This window comes from Telopea speciosissima, chromosome 2 (genome assembly GCF_018873765.1).
Source record: "Telopea speciosissima isolate NSW1024214 ecotype Mountain lineage chromosome 2, Tspe_v1, whole genome shotgun sequence".
NCBI classification, from domain to species: domain Eukaryota; kingdom Viridiplantae; phylum Streptophyta; class Magnoliopsida; order Proteales; family Proteaceae; genus Telopea; species Telopea speciosissima.
The window spans coordinates 44757902-44775441 of record NC_057917.1 but is presented as its reverse complement, the minus strand read 5'-3'; the positions used below and the strand labels follow the sequence as shown (position 1 = coordinate 44775441).

The 17540-nt window shown below is 40.4% G+C and overlaps 1 protein-coding gene across 2 annotated transcripts in view; it reads right to left on the bottom strand.

Annotated features, from left to right (window-relative positions):
* LOC122651799 (valine--tRNA ligase, chloroplastic/mitochondrial 2) overlaps nucleotides 1-17540 on the bottom strand; it is a 180329-nt gene that overhangs the window by 112483 nt on the left and 50306 nt on the right. For both annotated transcript variants that reach the window (XM_043845335.1, XM_043845336.1), the window contains one exon: nucleotides 1855-1944. In XM_043845335.1, the coding sequence (XP_043701270.1) occupies nucleotides 1855-1944 (90 nt within the window). The remainder of the gene's footprint in view (nucleotides 1-1854; nucleotides 1945-17540) is intronic.

The window sequence follows — 17540 nt, the reverse complement described above, 5'->3', positions numbered from 1 at the left end:
CTGTACTTTCTTTTATTTGGTTTGGTGTGCTCCCAATTTATGATGTATAGGATGGAGCATGCATGTTTGTTTTAGTCCACAGTTTTGGCCTGCATAGCTGTTGCTAGAGACATGTTGATATTAACTTTTGATTTTTTTGGCTGAGGCTACAGTTGTTCAACTTTTTTGGTTTTCAGTTCAGTGGTCTGTGAAATCAGGGACTAGGGGCTTAGCTTCCAGATGCCTGTCATTGGTTAAATTTTTCTTATTTGTTTCTTCTCCACTATCCTTTATCCATCTCTTGTGTATTCTCTAAGGGCAGATATATGTCCCATGTGAGAGATGACAATGGGTAATGTAGAAGTAGTTCAACTAAGAACCACTCCATAGTAGGATCAATAATAGTTGCAGCAGAACACCAAAATAGAAACTAAATTAGAATTAGTAATTTAGTGAATGAGGACCAAACCAGCAGCAGGAATGGCTCCAAAGTAGGATCCAGTGAAGGCCTAGGCATGGGTGGTTTGTGCGCCAAATGTCAGCCAATTCTAATGGCTGGTTGTGAAGTTATTCAAGTCTGAAAAGAGTTCTCCAGCAGCAGTTTATTGCAGTCACAAGATGGCAACAACAGTAGGGGTCAATTGGAAGAACAAAAAAAAGAAAATGGAAGGAAAGATAGAAAGAGGGATAGGGATGGGGATAGGAGGGGGGTAGGCTATCTCAGCCTTGGGTCTCTCACCCACAGCTATCTCAGCTGTTGAGAGGCAAATTCTCTCTCAGAATTGGCATCAACCCATTGCTTGTAAATTTCATTAATCAATTGGTGACTCTTTCCTACAATGGGTGCCAATTTTATAGCTTAGGCTAGGTTACAAAATAGAAAGTAAGAAAATACAAACTTCCTAAAAGAAAATAGAAAGTAGGAAAATAAAAACTACTAAAGCTTTATAGGATCCAGTCTTCTATACAAACAAGGAAACAAAAATAGAAACCAACTAAAATTAGAAGCAACCTAAATGAAATAAAATAAACTTTCTAAAACTGAAAATAGAAACTAAATTATGGCAGCATTAGTATAGAATCTTCCTCCACTTGATGGGCCCACAAGATCTTCTAAAATCAATCCCAAACAAGGCAAATTTTGGCTGACACTGTTCACATGAACAGTAACGTGAACAGTGTTTTAGTCTTCAACTCCGGTCTTCTAGAAGGATTCCCATCAAGGCAATATGGGCTGTGACACTGTTCAAGTGAAAAGGATCACGTGAACAGTAATTCCTGACTCTTCTCTTCATTATGCTTCGATCTACATCAATGGGTGGTCCAGCCTGCACAGTCAAGCAGACTAAAGGCATATTTGGATATGCTCTAGGGGCTTTTGCTCCTGGAAGGCAAGAAGCCAGATGCAGATTCAATGAAAATATTTCTTCTAAAATCTTTACTGCCAGATGCACAAGAAGCCAGAAAGCCCAAGGTATGCAGCTTCTCAGGCTTTTGTGGTATAGATTCCAAACAAAATAATTTTGTTGGGCATGCAATTTTGAACCAACAAAAGCCCAAGAAGCTGGCTTCTACAAGTCAACCCCAGAAGCCTACCCAAACATGCACTAAGCCTAAGTTTTGGTAAGCTAGGCCAGGCTTCAGGCAAACTACAGTGTTGACATGCACCAATCAGTAAGTTCAATCTTATTCTTAAACAAAGGCCACAGAATTTCCATTACAAACAAGGACCAAACTGAACCGCTCCTTGAACTAGAGATAAGCATGACTGCTGTTACAACCGCTTATCCTAAAAGCTCGAGATGTTAAGTAAGGGCAACAACAATATATATCGACAATCGCAGTGCAGCAGAAGCTAGTAATGAAAGAACATACCCAGTTTCAAGAACAGTTGTCGGATAGAAACGCCTAAAATCCTCTGCTGACACATCTGGCCAACCAAGAGTGCTAAAAGGCCACAATGCACTGCAACAACAACATTAAAGCAGAGAAAGGTAAGCCAGACAGATATTTGAATAGTAACAATTAGGAAAATTTTCCTAGCCAGGTAATAGAACTAAGAATAATCATAGCCCCCGCAGAAATATGGAATTACATTAATGCAACCTTTTGAAGGTCTCAATCAAGACAAGTTAATGAAAAAAAAGGAATCCTTTTATGAGTTTCTCATTTCTAATGCGATTTCTTTATCATTGTTAATTAGTATTAGGATTTTCCTTTTCCTGGTTCTGTTTTTCCTGGCTCACCGGGTGGTAATTTGGTTATCAAGAATATCCATTTTTTACTCCGAAAAAGGAAAAAGGATATTTGTTTTTAACATGTGACATTCAACCGGATTTCCTGCAGACCTGAATTCCATAATTTCAGCTATTGACAACTTAGGGTAATAAATTTTGCGTATCAAGGTTTTCCACATTTATTGATTTTCATGGCCTGATCATTACCATCCATTAAGAATGACCTTGTAGGCGCTGTTGCGAAAAAATTAAGGTTCTCCAGGACATTTAAATCTAAGTTTTTTCACTATGGTTTTTACATGCTTTTGTGTAATGATCTAGAGATCAAAATGCTACATTGCCTGTGGATTTCTAAATCCTAAACATTTCTTTTGAAAATTTATATCCTTCAATATGGTCATAAAACATTTTATTGTACCTCAATCCTTTAATGTTTTTTGATAGATTAACCAAATTTTATTAAAAAAATAAAAAATAAAAAAACAAAGATAGGATACAACAACAAAAAAGAGCGAGGGTTGGGAACCACAAACAAGAATTACTCCATGGGAGAAGATCCCAAATACACAGATTCCCCAGTAACCCCAGACTTAGCCAATTCATCTAGAGATTGGCCAAATGCATCCTCCATGAGAGTGTAATTTTATTTTATTTTTTTGTACATACGGCGCTAGCTTTCTGCATGTGATACATATATCTCCAAGGTCGTCCAACATTACTTTTGTAGAAGTGTGCACTGGAAGTTGACTACATTTTTCCCATTGGACAGGGGGAGGGGGGGAGGAAAAACTTAATGAGACTTTTGCTGTTTTGCATGAAGCCAAGTAATGTAAGACTAGAATACTAGTCCCAAATAAACCACAAACCAAAATAGTAACAAAGGGCAGAATTAGAAGGTTAGGGATCGAATGGTGCTTGTATGGAGAAGAGACACTGCTGAAAATCTCACTCAATTCTGATGATGGGGTTGGGAGGTATGGAGGCAACACCAAATTAGAAGGTTAAGCCTGCAGGCCAAACCAGCCATCAGTTAGGGCTCAAGTCTGGATCGAGTGGAGGTCTTCTTGAGAGGAAGCTCTGCAGAAAATTTGATGTAATTCTGGTTGACAGAAGTGGAGATATGATATGGGGATGAAAATAGAAGGTTAAGGCTGTGGAACATTCCAGCCAATAGAATGGCCTGCAACTAGGATCGAATGGGGTATGATGGTGTGGTTCTATGCTCCAAAGCCCAGCAGATTTTGATGAAGGAATGTGAAGATGTGCAGCCTTGAAGTTGCAGCAGGAACTGGGACAGAACTGAATCCGCAAGGTGTGAAAATCTCCTTATGTTGATCACCAACAACAGCAGCAGTCTTAGATGAGTCTGGAGATTGATTGCAGCCTTTGAATGAGTCTTCACAGCACTAGTGTTAATCACAGGGACAGCAGCAATACAAAGGTTCAATTGCAAGGGAAGAGGATAGAGAAGTGAAGATAGAAGAAGAAGAGGGTAGGGGGATGGGCTTTCTTAGCCCTGGGTCTCTCACACACAGCTATCCCAGCTGTCGAAACAAGGATTTACTCCCATAACTGAGTGCAAGAAAGCCTCAAAACTTCATTCAATAATTCATTAAATCATCTGGAGGCTACTACGAGCCATTACATGGATATATATAGGCCACAATACCTTGCCCCCCAAGTAAACAGAAAATAGAAACTAACTTGCTAGCAAGTAGCTTGTTTTACCAAAATAGAAACTTCCTATAAAATCTACCTGCTTATTTCAAAATAGAAACTTCTATTTTAGAGAACAAAACAAAAATAGTAACAAACTGAAATTAGAAACTACCTAATATAACCTGAAAATAGAAACTAAACTATGGCAGCATTAGGATAGAATCTTCCTCCACTTGATGGGCTCACAAGATCTTCTAAAAAGCAATCCCAAACAAGGCAAATTTTGGCTTTGACACTGTTCACGTGAACAGTGTTTTAATCTTCAACTTAGGCCTTCTAGAAGGATTCCTTTCAAGAAAATATGGTTTGTGACACTGTTCACGTGAACAGTATCATGTGAACAGTAATTCCTGACTCTTCTCTTCTTTATGCTTCGATCTACATCACCAAGAGCACAACAAAGTAACTTGAATCATGTTGTAGCTGTAACAACCCGAACCCGGACAGGATAAAAGGTACTGCCCCTCACGGGCACTGATCAAATGATCTTTTATATACCTCGAATTATCATCACAACTCCTATATAACATAACACACACAACAGACATTGGAGTTGGATATACTTCATAGTTCTAAACAATATTACAAACAAAAAGTAACACTGGTGGCAAATAATTGCATTCAGTACCCAAAAGTTACTACATTTTTTCTCACTTCTTGAACATATCCTATACATTTTTACAAACACAAAAGTATATTAGCAACCCTCATCGGTTACTCAGCCTTGTCTCTCAAGTTTATGCACCTGACGCACAAACATCCATTTGTATCAGGTTCAGTATATACACACTCTCCTACCTTATCATCTGTAAAATCTCAACATATAAAATGGGGTAAGCTAAAAGCCCAGTAAGGAGAATCATACTTATAAGGGTATTCTATATACTTCAACGGTTATAAACATCATTTCTGAAGTAAAACCAAAGTTTGGTCATCTTGGTGTCCTACCAATGTGCACAATTATCTAAGGTTCTACCGGCTATCCATAATCGTCTATTCTACTCCTGCTCCCAGTCGCTGAAGCACTGGGGAGTAACAATGTGAATATGATCGATGATTCCCAGATACACGATCTACTCCCTTGTTCCAGTCACCCAAGCACTAGGGAGGACCATGCACAAATAAATCACCCGTATAAGTTACTGTCTCTATCTATGGTTATAGGTCTACTCCTTTCCAGTCATCGAAGCACTGGGCAAGACTATAAACAGTCGTATTACATATTACGTATGACATCTTCCCTCATTCAGTATCCATTCCCTTACTGGAACGGGATGGAAATCACAAAAGGGTTCTACTTTCTTTATTACTTTCTTTCATTCTAATGCCCCACATTTCTAGTACAATACTTTAATATTGATTTAGATTATTTGTTATTATTTTAGTGTCTATTGCATTGTTTTAATTATTTATGATGAATAGTGCAAGCACAAGGTGGAAAGTTCTACAGGACCATTGCTTGACCTGCTATGATGTATGGGCCGGAATGTTGGGCAGTTAAGAAGTGCAATATAGCTAAGTTATGTTTTGCAGAGATGAGGATGTTAAGATGGATGCGCGGCAAAACTAGGAAGGATAAAGTGAGGAATGAACGTATTAGACCTGATGTGGAGGTTGGTCGCCCGAATCAGCGACAAGCTCCGAGAATGTCGTCTGAGGTGGTTTGGCCATGTGCAACGGAGGCCTAGGGACACCCCAGTAAGGAGGAGTGATCTAATTTCGATTGAAGGAGCTAAAAGAGCTAGGGGCAGGCCTAAAATGACCATAGGTGAAGTTGTGAAGAATAACAAGCATAGCCTTGGTCTTGTGCCAAGTATGACCTCAGATAGAGCCTATTGGAGGGCAAGGATCCACGTCGTTGACACCATGTAGCTGAGATTTTCCTTATTTCCTGGGCTATCCTCTTTCTTCTTACTTTCATTTTTCATTTCTCACTTTCCATCTCACACTTTTTTGTCTCATTTCTTCACTTCTATTCTTCAATCCTCTTCTTTTTTCTTTTTTTCTTTTTTTTTGGGTGTATAAAAAATGCATTACCAAAGCCCGAGATGGGCGGGGGAAAGAGGAAAAGGGGGGAGGGATATACAAAGGGAAAGGGGGGGGGGGGAAGACAAGCCGCAAACCAACTAAGTGGGGGGCTGTAAAATAGAGCTGTCAAGACCCCAGGCGCTAACAATATGCATATTCCTGGGAGAATCCAACAATGACTTGTGAGGAAGAAAACCAAGCTTCATAAAAACATCAAAAGAGATGGCTTTCCAAATCAAGTCAAAAGACCGAGATTTGGGAGTCCATCTCCTAAGGTTTCTCTCCAACAAGATGTGGTAGAGCGCTGCACCAAAAACTAGCTTCCTAATAGCCTCGCAGATAGAGCCTCCGAGGAAAGTCATGGTCAACCAGAGCCACTCTCTTTAAAAGGGAGGGGTCTCCTGCTACGAGGCCAAATAAACAAAAGAGCTTTTTTCCAAATGCAAAGGGAAAATAGGAAAGCAAAGAAAAGGTGGTCAATGTCTTCAGATCCAGACCAACAAAAGATGCAAGGGGGGGAGGCAGGATTCTGCGGTGAATAAGGAAGGCTTGCGTGGGGAGGCAGAGGTTGAGGGTTCTCCAAACTAGGAAGCTATGGCGAGGGACGTGACCTTCGAACCAGACCAGCTTGTGCCAGAGGACAGTGGGAGCTTGGGGTCTAACAAAATTCTAGGCAGATCTAAAGCTAAAGAGGCCAGTAGATGAGGGGAGCCAAATAACTTTATCTGCAGGGGAAGGGGGGGGGGGGAGGGGGAGGGAAGGCCAGATCTAGTACAGGCTGGGGATAGGGGGGGAGGGTGGACTAAGAGCCACGAGAGATAATGGAGGAGAGAGGGGCGGACTTGGGTATGCCGGAGGAATAGATTGCCCTGGCTCCAAGGAATAGATTTCCTTGTGTGGATCTTAGTTTTCCCTACTTTGTTTTGAAAGGATCCATGTAGCCGACCCCATTTAGTTGGGATAAGGCTGTGTTGTTGTAGTGCAAGCATGACTTGGCATGCTTATATTAATCTTAGTGATTAAATATTGATTAGTATTTGATAAGTATAACTAATTAAGTTAATCCCTTTTATTAGGGGGATTAATGAGGGATTAACGGTGGCTTAGCATGATTGGACCATGTATTGTAAAATCCGCGATAAATTTAAATTTTTGGAACTTATGCGATTTCAGGTTCCAGTTCCGTGTCGATGCTTGCTTCGATGTTATGGGCTGCATCGGTCGAGGTAATAGACCAATCCACTGATACACCTATGGAGGATTCCAGGGAATCTTCTTCTCAACCTGCCCTTCTAGAGTCAGAGAACCCTGGTGGGGTCCCGCATCTAAGCTACCTGTGTCAGATATGCTACCTGGAGGGAATGCGGAACCTTTCCCTTAACTAAGTCAATGTAAGTATGAACTTATTTGTGAATTTATATGCCGGTTGTATGACCAATCAGATTTATAGGGGTATTCTAGTCATTTTATCCCTGTGGGACCCACATCCCCAGAGGAGAATCTAATTCCCAGCAATTACCCGTACCCAGTTTACCCATGATGTCATGTGACATCATTCTATAATTACATTAAGGTAATAAGTACAAAATTCTGGTTAAAATCAATTTTAAAAACTAGTTTTAAAAGCAGTTTTTACATTAAAGGACCAAACAGCCCTTAAATAACTCAACCACTATAAATACAAACCAATTACACTATTCATCAATCTAAGAGGTTAATAAATTAGTTATAGAAATAATTAATACTCAAATTACCACCCTACCCCTTAGTGCTTAAGTATTATGCATATATATAAACCCCCCTTTACTATTCTCCTTCCTCTTATCTAAACATAAGAAGAATCGATCCAGCCTTGAGAGCCTTAGGGAAGCTTAGAGAAAGAAAAAGAAAAAGAGGAGAAGAAGAAGAGAGAAGTACATCATACGTTGGGGCTTTGATTCTACACTTGGAGTTGAAGCTTGAGAGTGCAATTGGAGTTCTTCCTGCACAATCTAGGACTGCTGTCACACTGATATCACCATCAATTTCAGGTAGGTCCTTAAATTTCTGCTGTTCTCTTCTCTTTCTTCTCTAATCCTAAGCCTTAACCCAGTCCTAACCCATGGCAGCCATTAAAACATGTAAACTAAGCTTTAAAAATAGGAATGCTACCAACATGAACCTAATTTAGAACAAAGTAGGTTCTGTTATACCTGAAATTTCAGGGCTGTTTCTCTGCTGAACCTAATTTCAGGTTCCATGAACCAATTTATAAGCCCTAAATCATTAATTTGAGAAGTAATTAACCTAAATCCCTAATTTTAGTATTTAAATCTGAAATTCAACAAATAGGAGAGATGACCCACCTTAAAAATTGGTCAATTACAGAAATTGACATCATGCATGTCAAGATCTGCCATTAAAAGACCGAACCCCCAAATCTGCCTTTTTAAACCGGATTCATAACCAGGGTTGAACCGGACAACCGGTCCAGGTGCCCTGTGAATCCGGTTCACCCATTTGTGACCAAAATGCCCCTGATGCCTTTGACTGACCTCTGGTTATGCTCTGATCTCCAAACATTGCTGATTTTCTGCTGATAGGGACTGTTTTTAGTCTGTTCTTGCTGGTTTATCTGTTTTACTGGGCTATTTTGGAGGGTAATCGTTTCGACCTTACCTACAGAGACAAGTAAGGGAATTCTGACTTTAATTTTGGAGTGTTTATCATTTTAATTTGTTTTTGTTCTGATTGCCATGTCATACATCATCAAAATTATCCTGTTCATATAGTTTATTAGCTTTTATTTACTGCATTAGAATCTGCATATGATTTAGGTTGCATTGGCATCTTGCATTTGCATTGATATCTACTTGTTACTGATGACTATTATTGGAAAAGTATTGTTCTATTAAATTCAGTTATACATACATGTGCTACCATGCATAGATTGCACTGGGCTAGGCTGTTTTATCATAACCCAGTACTATGCCCCTTACCAACAGGGGGTAAGGTGTTGGACAACCCGTGGTACAGCCGAAGGGTATGCCGGGGTACCATTCACTGTCCCATGTTAGCGTGTGTACTCCGCTGTGGGAATAAACAGTAGGGTTGGTCATTGAGGGTCTGTTGGGTTAGCTGCTTGGTGATATGCTTTCCTGGCGGGTCCTCACCGTGGTAGAATGGTTTCGCTCGGGTGACCGACGTCTGGAGCTGCCTGGTGTCATGCTTTCTGGTTGGTCATTGGGGGTCTGTTAGGTTAGCTGCCTTGTGTCATGCTTTCCTGGCGGGTTCTCTTCGAGGTTAGCATCTACTACAGTAGTACTTATACCCCATGTGACTTAGTATCCATGTTAGGACATGCTACTTGGGGCATTCATCATAATTGCTACGATATGTTTTGCATGCATTCTCTTATTGGGCTCAGTTGAGAGCTCACCCCTCATAACCAGTCTATTTTTACAGATGAGGCTTCTATCGCTACTGCTTGTGTTCCTATGGGGACTCCTGCTGTTCAGGATTCTCCTGTTGATCACGGAGCTGATACTTATGTACTGGTGGAGGACGATGCTCCGTGCTCCTGCGACGACTGCTCGTTCTCCTGATCTCCCAGACTGATCAGGCTCTTTCCTTCCTTTTGTTTATATCTCTTTTTGTAGTACTTATATATATAACCCTTTTGGCTTAGTTAGTGCTACACCTTCTGTGAACCAACTGTGTAACCCTGATGTAAATGAATGTTCATATATATATATAAATACAACTATTATCACTAGTTTCCTTTAATTATTGTCTTATTTCATATTAAATTGCTTCCGCTGCACTTTGATTTAATTATATTGTGAATGAAACTGCGAATAGAGAATTGCATTGTGGTCTTGGTTGGATGCCTGGGACATCCTGTCTCACTTGGCCCTTATTAACCGAGCCGGGGTGTGACATTAAAGTGGTATCAGAGCATACCCTGCTCCTTTTCTATTCGCAGTCAAGTTCATGATTCGGCAGCTCTTGAACTCATTAACCTGAAGGTGAGTTCAGTTTAGGATTAATTAAAAACCTTAACTAAAAGCTACCAAGTAAAATGAAAATTGACTGTAGACTGTGATATAAATACAAATAAAATTCAAAAATAAAATAAAATAAAATAAATACATTAAAAAATATTTAAAATTATATAAAAATTATATAAAATTTTTAAAATACTTTTATACAATATAAGTGTTGTATATTCATATATTGGGTGTAATATAAAAAATTTATACTTTTATGCATTAAGATGAGGTGTTATGTGATTTTAATTATGCCAAATACTATGTTCGTGCTTAAGGTAGTAAATGACTATGAGATGAATGTTCATTTATTGTTTATTATCTATTGTCTCATTATATTATAATATATCATAGTATGTGGCATAATCTGTGAGATTTCTCCTTAGGAATTCGATTCTTGGCTTAACATATAACACCAACTCAAGATGAGTTATGTGTAAAGGCCAATTGAGGAGTACAATTACAACCTCGAGAACATCAATGAACTCAATCGAGCGCTTGAGTTGCTTATTAATGACCGGGTATATCTACAGTCTGTCTTATGGAATCACAGCAAATCCTTATGGGCCAGAGATTTTTACATCATCGATCGGAGGATGGACTACCTTCGGGCCCATATTGCTCGCATCGAATCTATCCTCCACAGATGGGTAGATATACTTCAAGGCCTTCCTTGAATTCTGTGCAATACGATAAGGCTTACCTTGCCTTTATTACTACATTCTCTTTTCTGTGCATATGTGTATATCAAACTGCTGCATGTGCTGATAGTTTGATGTTTACTCTCTTCTCAGCTGATCATTATGGATCCTCGGCCTCCTATTACATATCAGAGGTATAACACCAGAGGGCGTGCACAGGCAGCCTCATCCTCCAATCCTACCCATAATGATCCTCCAACTGGGGGTACACAAGCAAATCCTCCTCCTTCTGATATGCCTGCTCACGACACAGCTAGCCTTATAAGAGCTATTATGGAAGGGCAACAACAGCAAATGCATCAGATGATTACCGATATGGGTAATCAATTCCAGGCAGCCATCAAAAGCATCCAAACTTCCCTCCCCCTCCTGCTCCACAACAGGATACTGAAGGCCGCATGATGGAAAGGTTCCTCAAGATGCAGCCTTTAACTTTTGCTGGGATCAGCAAGGACACCCTGTTTCTTGTTAAATGGGTGAAAGAGATGGAGAAAGCCTAAGAGTTTCTGGGATGCAATGACCAGCAGAAACTCATCTGTGCTAGATATAAGCTACAGTATCAAGCAGAGGCTTGGTGGGAAACCACAAAGCCTATCTTGCAAGCGGCTCACCCTGTCCTAACTTGGGACATTTTCAAGGAAACCTTCTTTGGGAATTATTTTCCCACCAGTGTGAAGAAGAGGAAAGAGATTGAATTGGCTGAATTGGTTCAGGGATCGAAGTCAGTGCTGGAGTACCAGTAGAAGTTTGAAGAGTTATTCTTCTTTGCTCCCCCTCACATGGGTACCGATGAAACTAAAGCACAGAAGTTCGAAGATGGATTGAGGCCACAGATTGCCTCGATTATGGCCACAAGACCAACCCAAGGGTACTCAGAGACCGTGCAAACTGCAAAGAGGGTTGAGGATAAGCAGAGGGATGCTTATCATGTTAGTCAGTCTTCAGGCAAAAGAGCAACACCATTCCCCGACAAAGGATTCAACAAGTATAGCAGGTTTTCTAGATCTAGTGTAGTCTCATCTTTGCCACAGCGAAGTGAGTCTGAGACATCAGTAACCAGGCCGGTGTATGCCAATCCAAGCACCAAGGTGTCAGATACTACTTCTACTGCTCCATCTGGTGTTGCTGAGTATAAATGTTTCACCTGTGGCCAGATGGGTCATACTTCTAGGACTTGCCATCACAAGAGGCCTATGCTTCCCCCTCGACAACCAGCAGGTAAACCTCAAGGTCGAGTCTACTCTTTGACTGCAAGTGAGGCTAAGGCCAATCAGGCTGTAGTTACTGGTAACTTTCTAAACTCAAACTTGATTGTAAATTTAATAACTATTGTCATGCATACATAATCATCAAGTCATGGCATATAGGTACCATCCTTATATGTGATCATCCAGCATATACATTGTTCGATACTGGAGCGACGCACTCCTTTGTGTCTCCGTCCTTTGCTAAGAGGATTGGTGTGTTACCTAAGAGTTTATCAGAAGGTTTAGCAGTCAGTACACCTACCGGGTCAAGAATAGACTTGAATACTTTATATGAACAGTGTGCAGTGAGAATTGCTGGTAGAGTCATGAATGCACATCTGATTCTACTCGATATGACTGACTTTGATGTCATATTGGGTATGGACTGGTTGTCGACTTACAAAGCTAGTGTACTATGTGCTGAAAGGAAGATAGTATTCCAGCCAAAGGGCAAGAAAGGATTCATCTTTGTGGGTGATAAAAAGAAAAGACCAAAGAAGATGGCAATTTCAGCCTTGGAAATGAAGAAATTATTGAATAAGGGATGCCAAGGATACCTTGTGTCGGTCTTGGATACCAGGACACAGGTTAGGCCAATGACTGAGATCCCTATTGTTGAGGAATTCCCTGATGTCTTTCCTGATGACTTGACAAGTCTACCTCCACCAAGGGAGAATGAGTTTGTGATTGATCTCATACCTGGAGCAGCGCCAGTATCTAAAGCACCATACAGAATGGCACCGACAGAATTAAAAGAATCACAGACTCAGCTTCAAGACTTGTTAAAGAAAGGCTTTATAAGACCGAGTATCTCACCTTGGGGTGCTCCAGTCTTGTTTGTAAAGAAGAAAGACGGTTCCATGCGGATGTGTAATGATTATAAAGAGTTGAACAAGCTAACAATCAAGAACAAATATCCTCTGCCAAGGATTGATGATCTTTTTGACCAACTTCAGGGTACCTACGTCTTTTCGAAGATTGATCTCAGATCAGGGTACCATCAGCTTCGAATTAAGGAAGCCGATGTTAGTAAGACAACCTTCAGGACTTGATATGGACACTATGAGTTCCTGGTTATGTCTTTTGGGCTTACTAATGCCCCAGCAGCATTTATGGCCTTGATGAACAGAGTTTTTCATGATGTCCTGGACAAGTTTGTGATAGTCTTCATAGATGATATCTTGATCTACTCCAAGAATGAAGAGGAGCATGACCAGCATTTGAGGTTTGTTCTGCAAAGACTGAGAGAGAAGCAACTATATGCAAAATTCAGCAAATGTGAATTTTGGTTGCCTCAAGTTGGGTTTCTAGGCCATATTATTTCAGCCAGAGGGATTGAAGTGGACCCAAGGAAGGTTGAAGCTGTGGTAAATTGGGAGAGCCCCAAAACTGTAACAGATATTAGAAGTTTTCTGGGATTAGCTGGGTATTACAGAAGGTTCATTGAAAACTTCTCAAGCATAGCTATGCCCATGACACAACTCACTAAGAAGGGTGCTAAGTTTGAGTGGAATGAGGACTGTGAAAATAGTTTTCAAGAGCTGAAGAAAAGATTGGTGACAGCCCCAGTTCTTGTTCTCCCTGATGGAACTGAAGGAATGGTGGTGTACACTGATGCCTCCAAGTCAGGGTTAGGATGTGTGTTGATGCAGGAAGTGAAGGTAATTGCCAATGGTTCTCAACAATTAAAGGACCATGAGAAGAACTACCCTACACATGACCTAGAGTTGGCAGCAGTTGTGTTTGCATTGAAGTTATGGAGGCATTACCTGTATGATGAGAAAATTGAGATTTTCACAGATCACAAGAGTTTAAAGTACTTCTTCACACAAAAGGAGTTGAACATGAGGCAAAGGAGATGGCTTGAACTCATTAATGATTATGAGTTTGATATCTCATATCACCCAGGTAAAGCCAATGTAGTGGCTGATGCACTCAATAGGAAGTCTGTAGATTGGGATACAGGCAGATTTCAGGTTGAAGATGAGATTCTGAAGGACTTACATGCTATGGAAGTGGAAATGATATTTGGTGAAACTGAAGAATTGATTTCTGTATTGATGGTGCAACCATCACTGCGAGCTCAGATAATAGCAGCACAATCCTCTGATGAAGAATTTCAACACATTGTGAACAGTATTAGTATTGGGGCCCAGAAGAGTGCAGATTTTTCACTGACTTCTAATGGAGTGCTTATGTTTAAAGATAGACTATGTGTACCTGCGGATAGTCACTTGAAGGAGCTAATTTTACAAGAGGCTCACCGATCTCCCCATACTGTGCATCCTGGTGGTACAAAAATGTACCGAGACTTAAAACAGTTCATGTGGTGGCATGGTATGAAGAATGATGCAGCAGCCTTTGTTTCCAAGTGTTCTACGTGTCAACAGGTTAAGGCTGTTAGGAATAGACCACAGGGACTTTTGCAGCCCCTAGCTATACCAGAGTGGAAATGGGAGAATATAACCATGGATTTTGTCACTGGTCTTCCTCGCACTAAGAAGGGAATGGATACAATTTGGGTAATTGTTGACAGATTGACCAAAACAGCCCACTTCATTCCCATGAAGATTACTTACTTCGTGGATCAGCTGGCTAAGCTTTATGTGGATAACATTAACAGACTTCATGGGGTACCAGTGAACATTATGTCTAACAGAGACCCCAGGTTTACTTCGAGGTTCTGGAAGAGTTTACAGAAGGCTTTGGGTACTGAGTTGAGTCATAGTTCAGCACACCATCCTGAGACAGATGGACAATCAGAAAGGACAATGCAGACCTTGGAAGACATGCTCAGGGCTTGTGTACTAGAGATGAGTGACAGCTGGGATGAACACCCATCTCTGATAGAATTTGCCTATAATAATAGCTATCATACATTTATTAATATGACCCCATTCAAGGCATTGTATGAAAAGACTTGTCGTACTCTACTGTATTGGGATGAAGTTGGAGAGCGACGCATCTTGGGCCCTGAATTAATCCAGAAGACCTATGAGAAGGTGGATCTGATAAGAGAGATGATCAAGGCTGCACAGTCCAGGCAGAAAAGCTATGCAGAAAAAAGGAGGCAGCACATACAGTTTAAAGTTGGAGAGAAGGCATTCTTGAAAGTCTCTCCAATCAAGGGTGTTGTGAGGTTTGGAAAGAGAGGGAAGTTAAATCCCAGATACATCGGCCCATTTGAGATTCTAAGTAGAGTTGGTCCAGTGGCTTATCAACTAGCACTGCCCCCATCTCTTGCCGGTGTGCATGATGTGTTCCATGTCTCTATGTTCAGACAGTATATCCCTGATTCTTCACATCTGCTACCTCAGCAACAAGCTAAGCTTATTGCTAACCTGACATATGAAGAAGTGTCTGAGGAGATTATAGACAGAAAGAAACACAACCTGAGGAATCGAACTATCTCTTTCATTGAAGTCAAGTGGAGTAATCACTCTGTAGCTGAAGCATCTTGGGAAAGAGAGGACTTAATGAAAGAGAGATACCCTTAAATCTTCGATCTTCCATGGATGTCAATTTCGAGGACGAAATTCTAAAAAGGGGGGATGAAGTGTAAAATCCGCGATAAATTTAAATTTTTGGAACTTGTGTGATTTCAAGTTCCAGTTCTGTGTCGATGCTTGCTTCGATGTTATGGGCTGCATCGGTCGAGGTAATAGACCAATCCACTGATACACCTATGGACGATTCCAGGGAGTCTTCTTCTCAACCTGCCCTTCTAAAGTCAGAGAACCCTGGTGGGGTCCCGCATCTAAGCTACCTGTGTCAGATATGCTACCTGGAGGGAATGCGGATCCTTTCCCTTAACTAACTCATTGTAAGTATGAACTTATTTGTGTATTTATATGCCGATTGTATGACCAATCAAATTTATAGGGGTATTCTAGTTATTTTATCCCTGTGGGACCCACATCCCCAGAGGAGAATCCAATTCCCAGCAATCACCTGTACCCAGTTTACCCATGATGTCATGTGACATCATTCTATAATTACATTAAGGTAATAAGTACAAAATTCTGGTTAAAAACAATTTTAAAAATTAGTTTTAAAAGTTGTTTTTACATTAAAGGACCAAACAGCCCTTAAATAACTCAACCACTATAAATATAAACCAATTACACTATTCATCAATCTAAGAGGTTAATAAATTAGTTATAGAAATAATTAATACTCAAATTACCACCGTACCCCTTAGTGCTTAAGTATTATGCATACATATAAACCCCCCTTTACTATTCTCCTTCTTCCTCTTATCTAAACATAAGAAGAATCGATCCAGCCTTGAGAGCCTTAGGGAAGCTTAGAGAAAGAACAAAAAGAGGAGGAGAAGAAGAAGAGAGAAGTACATCATACGTTGGGGCTTTGATTCTACACTTGGAATTGAAGCTTGAGAGTGCAATTGGAGTTCTTCCTGCACAATCTAGGACTGCTGTCACACTGATATCACCATCAATTTTAGGTAGGTCCTTAAATTTCTGCTGTTCTCTTGCTAAGCCTTAACCCAGTCCTAACCCATGGCAGCCATTAAAACATGTAAACTAAGCTTTAAAAATATGAATGCTACCAACATAAACCTAATTTAGAACAAACTAGGTTCTGTTATACCTGAAATTTCAGGGTTGTTTCTCTGCTGAACCTAATTTCAGGTTTCATGAACCAATTTATAAGCCCTAAATCATTAATTTGAAAAGTAATTAACCTAAATCCCTAATTTTAGTATTTAAATCTGAAATTCAACAAATAGGAGAGATGACCCACCTTAAAAATTGGTCAATTACAGAAATTGACATCATGCATGTCAAGATCTACCATTAAAAGACCGAACCCCCAAATCTGCCTTTTTAAACCGGATTCATAACCAAGGTTGAACCGGACAACCGGTTCAAGTGCCCTGTGAATCCGGTTCAGCCATTTGTGACCAAAATGCCCCTGATGCCTTTGACTGACCTCTGGTTATGCTCTGATCTCCAAACATTGCTGATTTTCTGCTGATAGGGACTGTTTCTAGTCTATTCTTGCTGGTTTGTCTGTTTTACTGGACTATTTTGAAGGGTAATCGTTTCGACCTTACCTACAGGGACAGGTAAGGGAATTCTGACTTTAATTTTGAAGTGTTTATCATTTTAATTTGTTTTTGTTCTAATTGCCATGTCATACATCATCAAAATTATCCTGTTCATATAGTTTATTAGCTTTTATTTACTGCATTAGAATCTGCATATGATTTAGGTTGCATTAGCATCTTGCATTTGCATTGATATCTACTTGTTACTGATGACTATTATTGGAAAAGTATTGTTCTATTAAATTCAGTTATACATACATGTGCTACCATGCATAGATTGCACTGGGCTAGGCTGTTTTATCATAACCCAGTACTACGCCCCTTACCAACAGGGGGTAAGATGTTAGACAACCCGTGGTACAGCCGAAGGGTATGCCGGGGTACCATTCACTGTCCCATGTTAGCGTGTGTACTCCGCTGTGGGAATAAACAGTAGGGTTGGTCATTGAGGGTCTGTTGGGTTAGCTGCCTGGTGATATGCTTTCCTGGCGGGTCCTCACCGTGGTAGAATGGTTTCTCTCAGGTGACCG